General features: G+C 33.1%; 3 protein-coding genes across 4 annotated transcripts; 2 read left to right on the top strand and 1 right to left on the bottom strand.

Annotated features, from left to right (window-relative positions):
- Window positions 1–6,409: 6,409 nt before the first annotated feature.
- LOC103860816 lies at window positions 6,410–8,289 on the top strand. The gene is made up of 8 exons (XM_009138485.2): window positions 6,410–6,749; window positions 6,818–6,948; window positions 7,133–7,210; window positions 7,346–7,390; window positions 7,480–7,524; window positions 7,606–7,657; window positions 7,737–7,833; window positions 7,985–8,289. The coding sequence occupies exons 1-8, from the start codon at window positions 6,413–6,415 to the stop codon at window positions 8,148–8,150; spliced, it is 951 nt and encodes a 316-aa protein (XP_009136733.2). The 5' UTR covers window positions 6,410–6,412; the 3' UTR covers window positions 8,151–8,289.
- A 240-nt stretch (window positions 8,290–8,529) lies between these two features.
- Window positions 8,530–11,778, top strand: LOC103860815 (epoxide hydrolase A). 2 transcript variants are annotated; one of them, XR_004456841.1, is made up of 3 exons: window positions 8,530–10,908; window positions 11,080–11,309; window positions 11,420–11,662. XR_004456841.1 is itself a non-coding variant. In XM_009138484.3 (3 exons), the coding sequence occupies exons 1-3, from the start codon at window positions 10,412–10,414 to the stop codon at window positions 11,664–11,666; spliced, it is 981 nt and encodes a 326-aa protein (XP_009136732.1). In that variant the 5' UTR covers window positions 9,876–10,411; the 3' UTR covers window positions 11,667–11,778. The 2 variants fall into 2 exon arrangements, 1 of the variants encoding a protein (XP_009136732.1); XM_009138484.3 differs by having other exon boundaries at window positions 9,876–10,915; window positions 11,420–11,778.
- A 77-nt stretch (window positions 11,779–11,855) lies between these two features.
- On the bottom strand, window positions 11,856–12,796 carry LOC103860814 (dynein light chain 2, cytoplasmic). The gene is made up of 3 exons (XM_009138483.3): window positions 12,500–12,796; window positions 12,286–12,391; window positions 11,856–12,095 (listed from the first exon to the last, which is right to left on the bottom strand). The coding sequence occupies exons 1-3, from the start codon at window positions 12,674–12,676 to the stop codon at window positions 12,013–12,015; spliced, it is 366 nt and encodes a 121-aa protein (XP_009136731.1). The 5' UTR covers window positions 12,677–12,796; the 3' UTR covers window positions 11,856–12,012.
- Window positions 12,797–13,732: the final 936 nt, after the last annotated feature.

The following is a 13,732-nucleotide window of genomic DNA, read 5'->3' as shown; positions in this document are numbered from 1 at the left end:
GTTTACTATTTTTATGGTACCACTTTTCATCTTTACCACCACAAAATAGACATTTTCAAAAAATATTGTCTTCATTAATGGCAAAAAACTGTTATACTCTTGTTATCTATATATATATATTAAATTATTATTTAAATAAATAAAAATTAAAAAGTAACTTTTTATGTTTTCGAATTATACTTTTTTAAATTCAAACATTTTTATAAAAAAAAAATTTGAATTTCTTTTTTGATTTTTTTTTCAAAATTTCTTTTTGAAAATCGAAAATCATGCTTGAAACTATTTTTAAAAAATTTTTAAAGTATTTATTTATATATTTATTAAAATTCTAAATTTCACATTCCAAAAATCTTGTCTTACCCCTCAACTCTAAACTCTAAGTCTAAATTAGTTAACCTTAAGAGTATAAGTGTTTTTACCCTCCACTAAAAGTGAGGGTAAAAGCGATTAGTGTAAACATGAAAAATAGTATTATGGATGTGGTATTTGCGGTAATTTTCTTTAAAAGTTTCCGTTCAACATATTCAGAAATTATACATGGAAATCATATACACTAAAATTTCCTTGTTTTATTTATTATTTTAATTGTAATATTTTACTTGAATTATTGCTAAAAGTAAGGGTTAGGCCATCGCCTATTTACTTTGTAATCTTTTCAATTCATAAATACTTCCTCTATTTAGTAGTATAAGTAGTTTTCTTTAAAAATATAAGTATTAGAAAAACATCTTTATGTCCTAAACATTTAATTTAAGAAAGAAAAGAAACAATGATAAATCATATTTCTAACTTTGAATTTAACTTCTTCTTTAAATATTATTTTATGAATTTTTTTTTTGTATAAAATTTTGAAAACAACTTACATTGTGAAGCAATAAAAACTTTCAAAATTACTTATATATTGAAATAAAGGTAGTAGTAGTTCAATTAAATTTTTATTAAAATAATATTTCACATTATATTCTTTTTATCTAGTTATTTATGTGCATCATCATTGTTATCATATTTTATGTCATTAGTTTTTTTGGCAAAAATTGAAGTTTAAAGGTTTGATATATTATATCATCGTTTACTTTGGTCAACAAAACCTGTTTCTTCTTCTAATTCATGACTCCGTATTCTTCTTCTAATTAAGTGATATAAGGTTTGGTATTTATATGTACATGCAAGACGAATTTGTTATTTGATTTTATTTTTTCATTTAGATTTTTCCATAATCATTTTTTTAATAAGCATCACCATATTTTTTAAGAAAAAAAAATCATCATAATCAAACGAATCCTTGATGGTGATTTCATGTTCATATCCACTAACTCCATCATTTCATCCATGTGGACACATCGTGATCATTTTTTTTCAGTTATATCTAGTTTTGAGTTTTGACATTTCCATGTTAGCAACTCTATGAACACGAATATAACTTTTTTCTTTTGAATATTTTTTTTTCTCTTTTTGTTTTTTTTTTCTTGAACCTATATAAGCAACAAAAATCGAAAAGCAAGAAAAACATTCAAAATTATATATTCGCCTTGTCGAACTAAAGAAAAAAGGAATAGAGAATCAAGACTTCAAGACTTCAAGAGACGACTAATTAAAATAAAACAACTAAAAATATTCATTCAAAATTTTCTAAAATTACAATCTAATAAAAATTTGGTATATATTTTAAAATATAAATATACAATTGTTTTTTTTAAATAAAACTTTATTATATCTAAGTTATTTAATAATTTACAATTATTATTAAATACTTATTTTTACCAATTTAAAAATTATTTTGACCTAGTTAAACCAATTAAGCTTATTTCACTATATCAATTTAAATAGAATTCGTATTAAACATTTCTGCCTTTGTTTTTCTAGAACGCTTGCAACGATTAATATCGACATATTATATAATAAGTTAGGGTTTTAGATGCAATATAAATTATCTTATGCGAAGTTGAACTTTATTTTTAAACAGAAATTGGTTCCTTTACCTGCTACATTCTTTCGCAAAAGGATTTGTGACATGTGTCTATTTTGTTGACCGCATATAAATATTTGGATAAACTTTCTCCACTTACACCATTTTAAAAATTTATCATAAATGAACTTATATTTATTTTTTAATTATTTTTAAATAAATATTTGTTTTATTTTTAAATAAACTTTCATATTAATTTTAAATAAATATTTACTTTAAGTTTTTAAATAATTTTTTTTTATAAATTTTGTTAATTTTAATTTAGTTTTATGCATGGTTAATGAATGCTATTGTTTACCTTTTTATACTATATTTAACAAAACTGGTTTTGGACTAATTATAGAGATTTGCCATTTATTATGACTGAAATATTCATATTTTGTATTAGAAACTTAATCTTTCAATTTTTTGTTAACACTTATCAAGAACACATTTAATATTTTAATAATAAAAATAAGTGTATCCATTACTGTTTTGCAAAGATGGTAGAACACGAATGCTAGTTTATTTTTTTGAAACTTAACACGAATGCTAGTTTAGATTAAACAACACTTGTATATGTATTAGTTTTTTGCAACGACAATCATTAAAAGAAACATCCTTAAATAGTATCGAGGAAAAGCAAAGAGGAATAATAGTGGAGTTGAATAGGTCGCTAAATGAGAGAATAATGTTGTGGAAATTCGTGTTGTGCCAAGTGTTTTGTGGAAAGCAGAAATAGAAGTATAATAAATAGAGTTGAATCGGATGCCAATGCGGGAAGAATGATAGAGAATATAAGGCGTAATGAAGCCCAGACCCTAACAAACCTTATCTTTTCTTCTTCGAGTGGAATGTAACCTTCCCAAAGCAGATACCCCATCGCATGCATACTTCCATAGTTCCATGACATGTACATGCATACATTGGTATGCATGTACGATGTAGACATGAATACCCTGCAAAGAATCATGTAAAAAGTTCATCAAAAATATATTACTACCAGGGTTTCAAATTGCATAATATTAACCTTGGTTTAACTCGTTATTGCAGCGGATCGGTAGCTTGCTTCAGGATTTAATTAACTAGGATATGTTCAGACCTTATTGACCCTAAAACTAGTTATGTTGTATAGTGATGCATATACACTTTAGTTTAGCATAAGCTAGTCTTGTAGTGCATGCATGGTGGGTTCTTGCAAGCCTCTACATATTTTTAGGAAGAGTTCAGGCTATATAGCCTCTACTCGAAATGTTAACCTCAGATATTATAACGCCCCGACCCGCCCACGGCTAATGGCCCACCCACGCCCGCTCTCTCGGCCCGTGGGCCCCATCCCGTTTGGCGGTCGGTCCGTTAATTTTCCAAAGGCTCGAAATCATTGTTTACTGACCCTGCAATCACCACCCGACCTTTTCCCATGCTTTGGCCTCACTCGCACGCTATCGCGAATCACTTCCCGATAGGTCACCCATCCTTCCACTACTCCAGCTCAAGCACGCTTAACTCTGGAGTTCTTTCAGGATGTGTTCCGGAAAAGGTAAGTCAACTTTGGTGACATAGATAGCTAAATCAATTCTCTTAAGCCTTGTTTTCACATATCACAACTCGGGATGTTACAATTCACCCCCTCTCAAAGAACACAACGTCCTCATTGCACCCCACGACAGGTCTCAAGACGCCTCTCAGGTCAGAACTGAGATGGCTAACCAGCTCTGATACCACTTATAACGCCCCGACCCGCCCACGGCTAATGGCCCACCCACGCCCGCTCTCTCGGCCCGTGGGCCCCATCCCGTTTGGCGGTCGGTCCGTTAATTTTCCAAAGGCTCGTGTTTACTGACCCTGCAATCACCACCCGACCTTTTCCCATGCTTTGGCCTCACTCGCACGCTATCGCGAATCACTTCCCGATAGGTCACCCATCCTTCCACTACTCCAGCTCAAGCACGCTTAACTCTGGAGTTCTTTCAGGATGTGTTCCGGAAAAGGTAAGTCAAATTTGGTGACATAGGTAGCCAAATCAATTCTCTTAAACCTTTTTTCACATATCACAACTCGGGATGCTACAGATATATCTTTGTTTTGACTTTCCAAGTTTGTGTTTCCTGATAAAACTGGTTGTTGAGGGGAGATCCAACATAGTGTTTAAACTATGACTAATAGTCAGAGTCAGTGGCGGAGCCACCTTTAGAATGAGGGGTGTCAAGTGAACCCTATGAAATCTATAAAATTTTAGTTTTTAAGTTTATGTATGAAGTTATTGCTGTAGTGAACTGGTCATTGTCTCTCTTACTCACATGTCTTGAGTTCAAGTCTCAATAGATCATGTAAATCCAAATCCTAGCTCCGCCACCGGTCAGAGTAAGAAGTGGAATCAGAGTTTCTTGTTGTTAGTGAAGTTGTGGCTAGGTGATGACTGATGATGGAGGTGTTTTGTGTTTATAGATGTGTCTCGTTGGAGACTTTCTACGTATGCTCGAAAGGAATCAAGCCATCTGTAATGCATGTTTTGTATGTGGGTTTTCTCTATAGAATTTTTTAATGTTAAAATCCTTTAGTTAAGTTTGTTTTAGGTAAAAAACACCAAACTAAGTATTTAATAAAAAAATCTTCAAACTAACTTTATTTAATGAAATAAACTCTTGCAAGTCATAATTACCATTACAACCGGTAAATATTTAGTTTAGGGGTTTCTACATTACGTAAACATAGTTGAGCGGTTTTACTATTAAAAAAAATCCAAAATATAATATCTAAAAATTAGTAACTTTAATTTTCAAAATTAACATTTTTTAAGAATTTCTGTAAATATGAGTCTGATTTTTTTTTAATTCAACATTATACATGTATAAATTAAAAATGTAAAAACCCAGAAAATATAATAAAAATTATCTAAAGATTTATTATTACATTTTTATTAGATAAGATATATTTTTTTATTATATTTCTTGTTTTTGACATTTTTAATATGTTACTAATTTTATTACAGGTAAATCTTTAGATAATTTTTTGTTATATTTTTTGGGTTTTTACTTTTTTAATTTATACTCAAAACAAACTTAGTTGAAAAGTTTTAGCATTAAAAATCATTCTGTTATAAGAGAGACCATCGTCTCTAAAATGAGAGACATTTCTATTTATAGAGGAATTAATGGCAACCATTAGGTCAAATGGCTAGTGGGCTTTAAGTTGTTAATAAATTTTAATGGACCAATCTTGATTTATGGTAGATTAATTACAGGAGTACTAAGTCCACCTCCAACACTTGCGCCTGCTGTTCTTGGAAGCCTCTACAGATTTTGGAAAAATTTAAAGATATAGCCTCTACTCGAGTTAACTCGGATACTGCTCGGATATATCTATGTTTTAAGTTGGTCCAAGAGTGGATTCGTGGACATGAGAGAGATTCAATAGCTTAATAAAATACCAAGTGGTAAACCTAGAATTGCTCAGTGAAGACAGAGATTTGAGAGCGTGCATGTGATTGTATTTCATCTTGGTGTCTAAATACTAAACCGTTAAGGAACCTCCTCGATTTAACAATAAAAAGCTAGGAGAGTGAGAAGTATATAATGACAGTCTTGATCACGATAGTGATGAGTTTGTTTCGTTTGCTCCTTGTGTGAGTTAGAGTTGCGAAGCTTAGTCAACACCATCACTATCAATATCATCAAGAGACCACGCGAGCTCGTGGGGGATGACACGATTGTTTAGGTGTGGGTGCAAGGAGTACTTGCTTTTTTTTTTACGTACACTTGACTTACCTTAAACAAATAATTAATTTTTGGATTTGTACTTGACTTGTCGAAACTGAGTACTCGTTATTTCGAGTATTTGTCCAAAAATATGTTATTTGTAAATTAATTGCCTTGTTCATTACTTACTATGTACAACTATTTATGAATTATTTGAATATTTTTTTTTTGTTTCTAAGAATTACTTGGTATATAATATTTTATCAAAGAGAATGTTATGAAAGTTTATTTTGTTTACTCGATTTAGAAAAAACACGAGAATTAATTCAAATAAAATATTTGTACCTAATATATAAAAAAAGGAACAAAATACATATATTTCGATAAAGAAGTATTATTTACATCTTACAACAAAGAAATATATGTTTAAGGCTTTGATTTTTATGTTTTAGTTATTATTTTTCAATCATAAAACAAATAACAAATGATATTAAGGCGATTCGTTAACATTTTTTACGATATTTGTTAGTTGCCTTGTATTTGTAAATAGCAAAATTCAATTGATTTGATATTTGAGTTGACGACGACCTGAGAATACATATCAAATAATGGGTATGAGACAAGTAACAAGTAATTGTGCCCAATCCTAGACTGTTGCCACACACATTACCATTACCATTGCTTGCAAAAATTGATAATTTTGTATTTACAACTTAAATACTGTTATATAACTATCATAGTTAATGGACTTTCACATTCGTTATATTATATGCTTTCACTCCACACTCCACACTTCACACGTCTTCTTCCTCCAATGACTGCTCTCTCACTCACACTCGCATCACCACCTTTATCCTACGCGCTTCCCTCTACCACGTTCAAATCACGCTCCTCTCCTCCACTTATCACTACCGCCTCTCTCTCTCCTTCCCGAAGACCGGAGCTTAACCAAGATCGCCGTCGATCAATCAAAGCCATGTCCCGCGACATCCGCACCCCCGATCCGCCGCAGGCGATGATGGAACTTGTAGATGAATCTGATTTCGAGAAGCTCATCTCGTCGGAGAACCGTATCTCCATCACTGGCTTCGGCTCTCTCCTCTCCGGTGAGTAAATTTAAAAAGCTTCTTCCATTGTGTATGGTTCGGTCGTGATCATTTTATGTTCTCGTTAGAGAGAAGCGCGAGGAGTACATTCCCAGATTTGGAGAATTTCAGAGTCGCGAAACTTCAAGGCTTCCGGCGAGTGTTCGCACACGCCGCTCCCATCTTCTTCGAGCGCGGCATCGCCAATCTTCAAACTAAGGTCTCTCGAATGCCTGTGTGTTTTAAAGTTTGTGTTTTTTTCTTTCTTTATTACAGCATCTATGTTCTGTAAGGAAAAAAACTCTTTTGAATGAATAAAGTTAAAGACTTTACAGACTATTGGGTTTGCATGATGGATGTGAAACAAGTCTTGAGTTTTTTGAATGTGTGGATGATGAAAACAGGAGATCTCAAGCTTGAGTGTTGAGCCTTGTGAAGGAGAGAGCCTTGTAGTGACTGTCTTTGAGATTAAACAAACTGAGGTATGATAAACCATTATTTGACTTCATTAATCCTGCTGATGATCATCTTTTTTTTTTTTTTTTTTTGAACAACTCCTGGTGATGATGATCTAATTATATTATATATATATATATGACTCTTGACGATTCCAACAGATTCCTGCTTTTATACAAAGGGAGCTTGAGTTCCGTTTTCTTGCTGTGAGTCACTTGGCTCCTCCTCCTCCTCTTACTCTTAGTTTTAAAAGATATCAACCCTGATCATTCTATATCTGCTTTACACATTATAGGTTGTTCCTGAAACATTGGAAGGCAAACCTTTCACCCATTCTGCGGTTAGTTTAAACAAATCTTTGTTCTAAATGCTGACTTCATGTCTAAACGGTGAAGTGAGTTTCTGAGGCATACATGAACAGGTACTTTGTGGTCGATACAGTGATGAGGAGTTTTTTCGGATTAGATGCAAAGGTTAGGTCCCTTCTCAGTCTTATCTAAACACATCTCAAAAGTGGAAACTATATGCCTTGTTTTTTTTTGTTTTATGCAGGAAACAAAGAGGTTTACTTCCAACATTATGGAAGATTCAACATTGACAAGATATGGCGGGACGACATCTTGCCTTGTCGTCTCTATCTAAGACACTGGTACTCTCTACTTTCTCACTCCCTAATGATAACAGACTTGTTTTGTGAAATGAGATAGCAATGAAGTACCAAGTTGTTTTCTTGAATTGGTTGGATGGGTAGATAAAATTACCAAAGTCAAACTTTGTTTTTTCTGTGTGTGTGGTCGCAGTGTCTTGGCAGCTAAGAATTTGGGAGATGAAGCTTACAATAACTTTCTGGATCACACGTTCTTGGGAGATCGAAGAACTACCATAAGAGAGTATTTAAGCAGCACAGGTTCTGGGATCATGGAAGAAGAACCACCTGAGGCACTCAAGTCCAGATATGGGGGTTGATCAAACAGATGGCTTCTTCTCCTATTCTTCTTCTATCAAACTCGAGACGTTAATAATAAAAATATACATACTGATTGGTTTTATTTTTATTAAAGGTTAATAATAAATAAATAAATAATAATAAAAAATTACCTTAAAACCTCTGGGGACTAGAAACTTAATTTGTCCCACATCGGGGAGTTTCGGGAAAGGGTTCTTTGTCATTGGGCTATAAAGGGAGGATGTGTGTGGTGAAGTAGAGTAACCCGTTTCTGTCAGAGGAAAAGGATGATTCGCTTATGATCGTTTAGAGACGGCGGATCGTGCCTCCAAATTTTGACGGACATTATTCTATAAGGCGAGTGGGCCTTGCCTTACTTTGGTTGGGCCTGCCCGTCAATTTTTGGAAGCCTCGATACATATCGAGGTTCTACCTACAATCCATTCTCAAATAACTTAACCGGACTAACACAATTATTTTGCACACAAAAGGAATTCAATCTGTACACTTTTATGATGCTAATCATGTATCGAACAAATTAACATGTCGAGAGTCGACAAAAAGAAACATGTCTATAACACAAGTATAAATGCTGTTTCAAAAAGATGTTTTTAATGCTGTTTCAAAAAGATGTTTTTTTTTTCTGTCATCAGAATAAACATATTCTAGAAGACTTTCGAAATCAAAATAAACATATTCGTGAAAACTATTTCGAAAAGATGTAAATTTTAGAATTTTTGCACTTACTAAAAATATATTAAGTTTTGATTATTGATACATCTTTTTGCAATTAACAATATATATTTTACCATTAAAAGATATATTGAAAATGTAAAAATATGTTTTGAAACATTTTTTTGAAACATGAATATTTTCAGAACGAGGGGAATATGTTGTAAGTTTTTGTATTGTAACTGCAAATTTATATCAATAACTTTCAATAATTAATTATAGACCTTTAGAAAATTCATTTCTAAAGCTAATATAATTTCTATTTTAACCTTAGCTCTGTAGTTTTAAATTATTTTTTAAATAATGATTGGTAAACTAAAATAACTATAAAAAGAAAAGCTATGAAAAGCACTTGGAATACTTACGAATCATCTCATGTGATATTACGAAGATCATAAAGTCGTCCGGAAACAAATTTGATTGATGTGTCATATTCACCTCTAAATGTTGTATTTATATAATCATTTATACGGATGACAAAGAAAATCATTTCTTCAACACTTTTTCATTTATACAACACTTACTTTTATGTTTTACTTATTAAGACTTTTAAAAATTGTGGATTAAAATGGAATATTTAATATTTTATAGTTAAAACTTGTTCCTAAAATTTTGATAAATTCAAAATGTGTTGTTGACATATATAGAAGACAATATGATTTGGGGATTACTTTTATAATCATTTTTTCAGTTCTATTGATTTTTGTTTTGTTTTTTTTTTTGATAAAAGAAAAATGTTAAATCCGAATCTATTAAAGACACAGACCTAACCTCCGGGTAGAAGTTAAAATATTCTTTTGTTTTTGTTAGTTCAATTTCCTTTTTCTAAATTTAACCAAAGTGGTTTTTTTTTAAAGGATTTTTTATCTGTTAGCAATTAAGTTATTTATTTGGTATACTTTATTAGTAGTGTCATCAATCATTTGTTAGTATAATAATATTTTAATTTTTTATGATTTTATTGGCTGACTTATTATGTTTTTTGCCTATATAGACACTTTTAGATAACCTAGTTTGATCGGACCGGTCTGAATTGCTCTTACGATAAATGGGCTGAAACATGAACCGGTATGTTTCTTGTCTGTTATGCCCGAAACATGGACCCGTATGTTTTCTTTAACTTTCAAATTACTCATCTGTATACATACGCCCCATGAGTTGACAAAAAAAAAAAAATACATACGCCCCATGAAACTTGCTTGAATACAATTCACGTATAATGATGATTGAGTTACCTCTCAATTCATTTGGCCTGCCATCAAGTGTGATGAGTGTTTGAGAAATAGTAACACCTTTAAAATATAAGCTACAGAAAAAAAAAAAAAAAAAAAAAATCGAGTTTAACTGGCTTTAACAAAATAGAAAAACAAAATTAAACCGGAGTTGATCTGATTGAACCGGAAATAGCCGCGTGAAATCCTCAACTCCAAGTTTGAACCGACCGGTCTCGATCGCTGACTTTGTTGCTACTTATACCAATCACAGTAGAAGATAAGAACGATCATCTCTCATCTCTCCCCCAAATTTTGAAAATTTTGATCATCTCTTCATGGATCTTACTTTCACTCACAGATTCGTGAAGGTCAACGGAATCAACATGCACTTCGCCGAGAAAACTCCCTCCTTCACCGACAACGGCGCTTCACGTCCTCCTCCGGTGATACTCTTCCTCCACGGATTTCCCGAGCTCTGGTACACGTGGCGGCACCAGATGGTTGCTCTCTCGTCGCTAGGCTACCGCACAATCGCCCCCGACCTGCGCGGATACGGAGACACGGAGGCGCCGGAGAGCGCGGACGCGTACACGAGTCTCCACGTGGTCGGAGATCTGATCGGATTGGTCGACGCGGTGGTCGGAGATCGGGAGAAAGTGTTCGTGGTGGGACACGATTGGGGAGCGATCATCGCGTGGCATCTCTGTCTTCTCAGACCGGACAGGGTTAAGGCTTTGGTCAACATGAGTGTGGTGTTCGAGCCTTGGAACCTTAAGAGGAAACCGATCTCAATGTTTAAATCGTTTTATGGAGATGACTACTATATCTGCAGGTTTCAGGTCTCACGTTTTGTTCTTTTAATAGACTCTTAATGAATAACTCTGTAAGTGTAAAACAGTGTTAGTTTGTTTGAGATTCAGACAGAGACAAGAGATGTTTTTTTTTTTTTTAAATTTTCTGTTTTTTTTTTTGTAATCAGAAGAATGGGATTTACGTTTTGCAGGAGTATGGAGAAATAGAGGCGGAGTTCGCTAAGGTAGGCACGGAACGAGTTCTCTTAGAGATGTTAACGTATCGTAATACTGGTCCTATACTATTACCTAAAGGGAAAAGCTATGATGATCCTGTTTCATTGCCCTCTTGGCTAACCGAGTATGATGTTAAGTATTATGTTTCCAAGTATGAGAAGAGTGGCTTCACTGGACCTGTAAACTACTACAGAAACATGGACCGGTATGAAACTTGTTTATATATAAAACTAGGATCAATATCTCTAATCTCTCCTGCAAGATTTTTTTCTTTTTTTTTAGTGTGACAATCAATTTCTGCTTTGCTCGTTGCAGGACATGGGAGATGATGGGGGCATTCTCAAACGCTCAGGTGAAAGTTCCGGTTAAGTTTATAATCGGCGACCAGGATTTGACGTATCACATTCCGGGGACCAAGAAGTACATCCACGAAGGCCGGTTTAAGAGCCACGTACCGTTGTTAGACGAAGTAGTGGTAATTAAAGGCGTTGGCCATTTTCTCCATGAGGAAAGGCCTGTCGAGATAAGTAAACACATCCACGACTACTTCCTCACGTTTTAAACCCATTGTAATTTAAGTATTACGGATAAAACGGTATCTTCCCAATTGCAAGATATAAAAAAATGTTCTTCGAATTACATAAATGAAATTTGCATAAACGCTGTTACCTCTATGTAATGCTCCTTCATGTCTCCAAGCTGAGGTTCGGATGAAAATATATTTGTATTATTGTATATATATTTGAAGATGCGTACCAAAAGAAAAATTTATTATCCAAATCTGTTTGTTAAAGCCTTTTTAACACATAACATACAGAACAAGAAACTATAACTACAACGTGATATAGTGCGGATTGAACATCACAAACATCTTTTCCAGCGATGAGCTTTCTTGGTTTTTGAAATTGTTAACCAGACTTGAAGAGAAGAACAGCTTTCTGGTCGAGGTAGAAGTAAACGAAATGGTTCGTCTCGTGTGTTACATATGAACCTGCAGGACAAAAATGCACCATAGGCTAAGGAACAAGTAAAGATTACAGAGCAAGCAGTAGAGTAAATACTATAAAGAATAGAGAAGCAACCAAAAACCATATCCAATATTAACCACTAGAGAGAATCAAGAAAGAAGCAAAATCAAAACTAGAGCCATAAGAAGATTCAGTTACTAGGAGATGACAGACCAAAGTTGCGGCCAACGATGCAGTGCCACGTAGGACCATGAACCTTGTCAAACTCCTTCTTGATGTTCTCAGCTATCTCCTTCTCCACACTGTACTTCTCAAACGCCTGCCACAAATTACATTACACACAGATAGATAGATAGAGAGATCCAATCTCCTAAGATCGAAGAATGTATGTATATAGAGAGAAAGAGGGAGAGATGGTAAAATGTACGGTGATAGCGATTTCGATAGCTTCCTTCTGCATATCCTCTTTCATGTCAGCGCTCTTGATTACAGCTCGTTTCCCCGCCGCTTCAGCTTCCGGAAGAGTAGATCTCCGATCGTCGGGATTAGTTTGCGTCGGTGCGCCTCCTCCGTTCACACTCTTCTTCCTCCTCCCCTCACTCATACTTTTCCTTCGGCAGCGATTCTCTTTTTTTTTGGAAATCAGATTTGCAGCTAAAAAGAGAAAACGGCGAGGAGTGTGGTGGAAAGTCTCTTTAGTCAGTTCTCAGTCACAGGTTTTACTTATTCCGTTTTTTTTTTTGTCAACACACTCTTTCCGTTTTAGTACACTAAGCTTTATTATAATCTTTTTGTTTTTGCAATTAGTAATTTTCAATAACTTGAAACCAATATAATTTAATAAATTCAACTGTTTTTTAATTTTATAATTTATAATTATTGAATAATAAAATTTATATAAAACTAAAAAAAAACATTTTTATGATACAATTTTTTTTGGGCAATTGTCAATAATAGCACCTTTTGAAGTTTATGTCTCAAAAATAGCACTAGAAGGAGAAAGTCACAAAAATGACATTCATTAAAGGGTAAAATATCCCTAATACCCTTGGTTTAAAATTAAATAAACAAACAAAAATAAATAAAAATAAATAAAATAAAAATAAATAAAATAAAAATAAAAATAAAAAAAATAAAAATAAAGAATTTTTTTTATAGTTTCAGATTATATGTTTTCAGATTCGAAATTTTTATAATTTTTTTTTTGAATTTTTTTTTTTTTTGAATTTTCTTTTTATAATTTAAAAATACTTTTTGAAACTGTTTTTAAATTTTTTTTTTTTATTTTAATATTTATTTTTTATAAAATTTTAAACCCTAATTCCAAAACTCCACCCCTTAACTCTAAACCCTAAGGTTTGGATTAATTAACCCAAGGGGTATAAGTGTATATTTACCTCTTTAATGAAACCTATTTTTGTGACTTTGAGCCTTGAGTGCTACTTTGGGAACAAAAACTTGGTTTGGTGCTATCCTAGTCTTTTTCTCATTTTTTTTCCTCTTAACATATCTGTTTTAGAAAATAAACAGAGTATTAAGTATTAACTTTGAGATGGCATCGTTTTGTCAGGGTACACTTCAATGTTGTGCTGTTCAATATGGTAAAACCGAATCGTACCAAATTGAATCGAACCGAAATAGATAATATGGTTTAGTTTTG

Source organism: Brassica rapa, chromosome A03 (assembly GCF_000309985.2).
Source record: "Brassica rapa cultivar Chiifu-401-42 chromosome A03, CAAS_Brap_v3.01, whole genome shotgun sequence".
NCBI classification, from domain to species: Eukaryota; Viridiplantae; Streptophyta; class Magnoliopsida; order Brassicales; family Brassicaceae; genus Brassica; species Brassica rapa.
This window is presented reverse-complemented; position numbering and strand designations above follow the sequence as displayed.

What these genes read in the sequence shown, in the direction of transcription:
- LOC103860816 (XM_009138485.2), top strand. Translation starts at nt 6,413, where the DNA reads ATGCTTTCACTCCACACTCCACACTTCACACGTCTTCTTCCTCCAATG. An exon ending in TTGAGTTCCGTTTTCTTGCT is followed by an intron (nt 7,391 to 7,479) that starts GTGAGTCACTTG and finishes TACACATTATAG; the next exon opens with GTTGTTCCTGAAACATTGGA. An exon ending in CGTCTCTATCTAAGACACTG is followed by an intron (nt 7,834 to 7,984) that starts GTACTCTCTACT and finishes GTGTGGTCGCAG; the next exon opens with TGTCTTGGCAGCTAAGAATT.
- LOC103860815 (XM_009138484.3), top strand. Translation starts at nt 10,412, where the DNA reads ATGGATCTTACTTTCACTCACAGATTCGTGAAGGTCAACGGAATCAAC. An exon ending in ACTATATCTGCAGGTTTCAG is followed by an intron (nt 10,916 to 11,079) that starts GTCTCACGTTTT and finishes TACGTTTTGCAG; the next exon opens with GAGTATGGAGAAATAGAGGC. An exon ending in TACTACAGAAACATGGACCG is followed by an intron (nt 11,310 to 11,419) that starts GTATGAAACTTG and finishes TGCTCGTTGCAG; the next exon opens with GACATGGGAGATGATGGGGG.
- LOC103860814 (XM_009138483.3), bottom strand. Translation starts at nt 12,676, where the DNA reads ATGAGTGAGGGGAGGAGGAAGAAGAGTGTGAACGGAGGAGGCGCACCG. An exon ending in CTATCGAAATCGCTATCACC is followed by an intron (nt 12,392 to 12,499) that starts GTACATTTTACC and finishes AATTTGTGGCAG; the next exon opens with GCGTTTGAGAAGTACAGTGT. An exon ending in CATCGTTGGCCGCAACTTTG is followed by an intron (nt 12,096 to 12,285) that starts GTCTGTCATCTC and finishes TTTGTCCTGCAG; the next exon opens with GTTCATATGTAACACACGAG.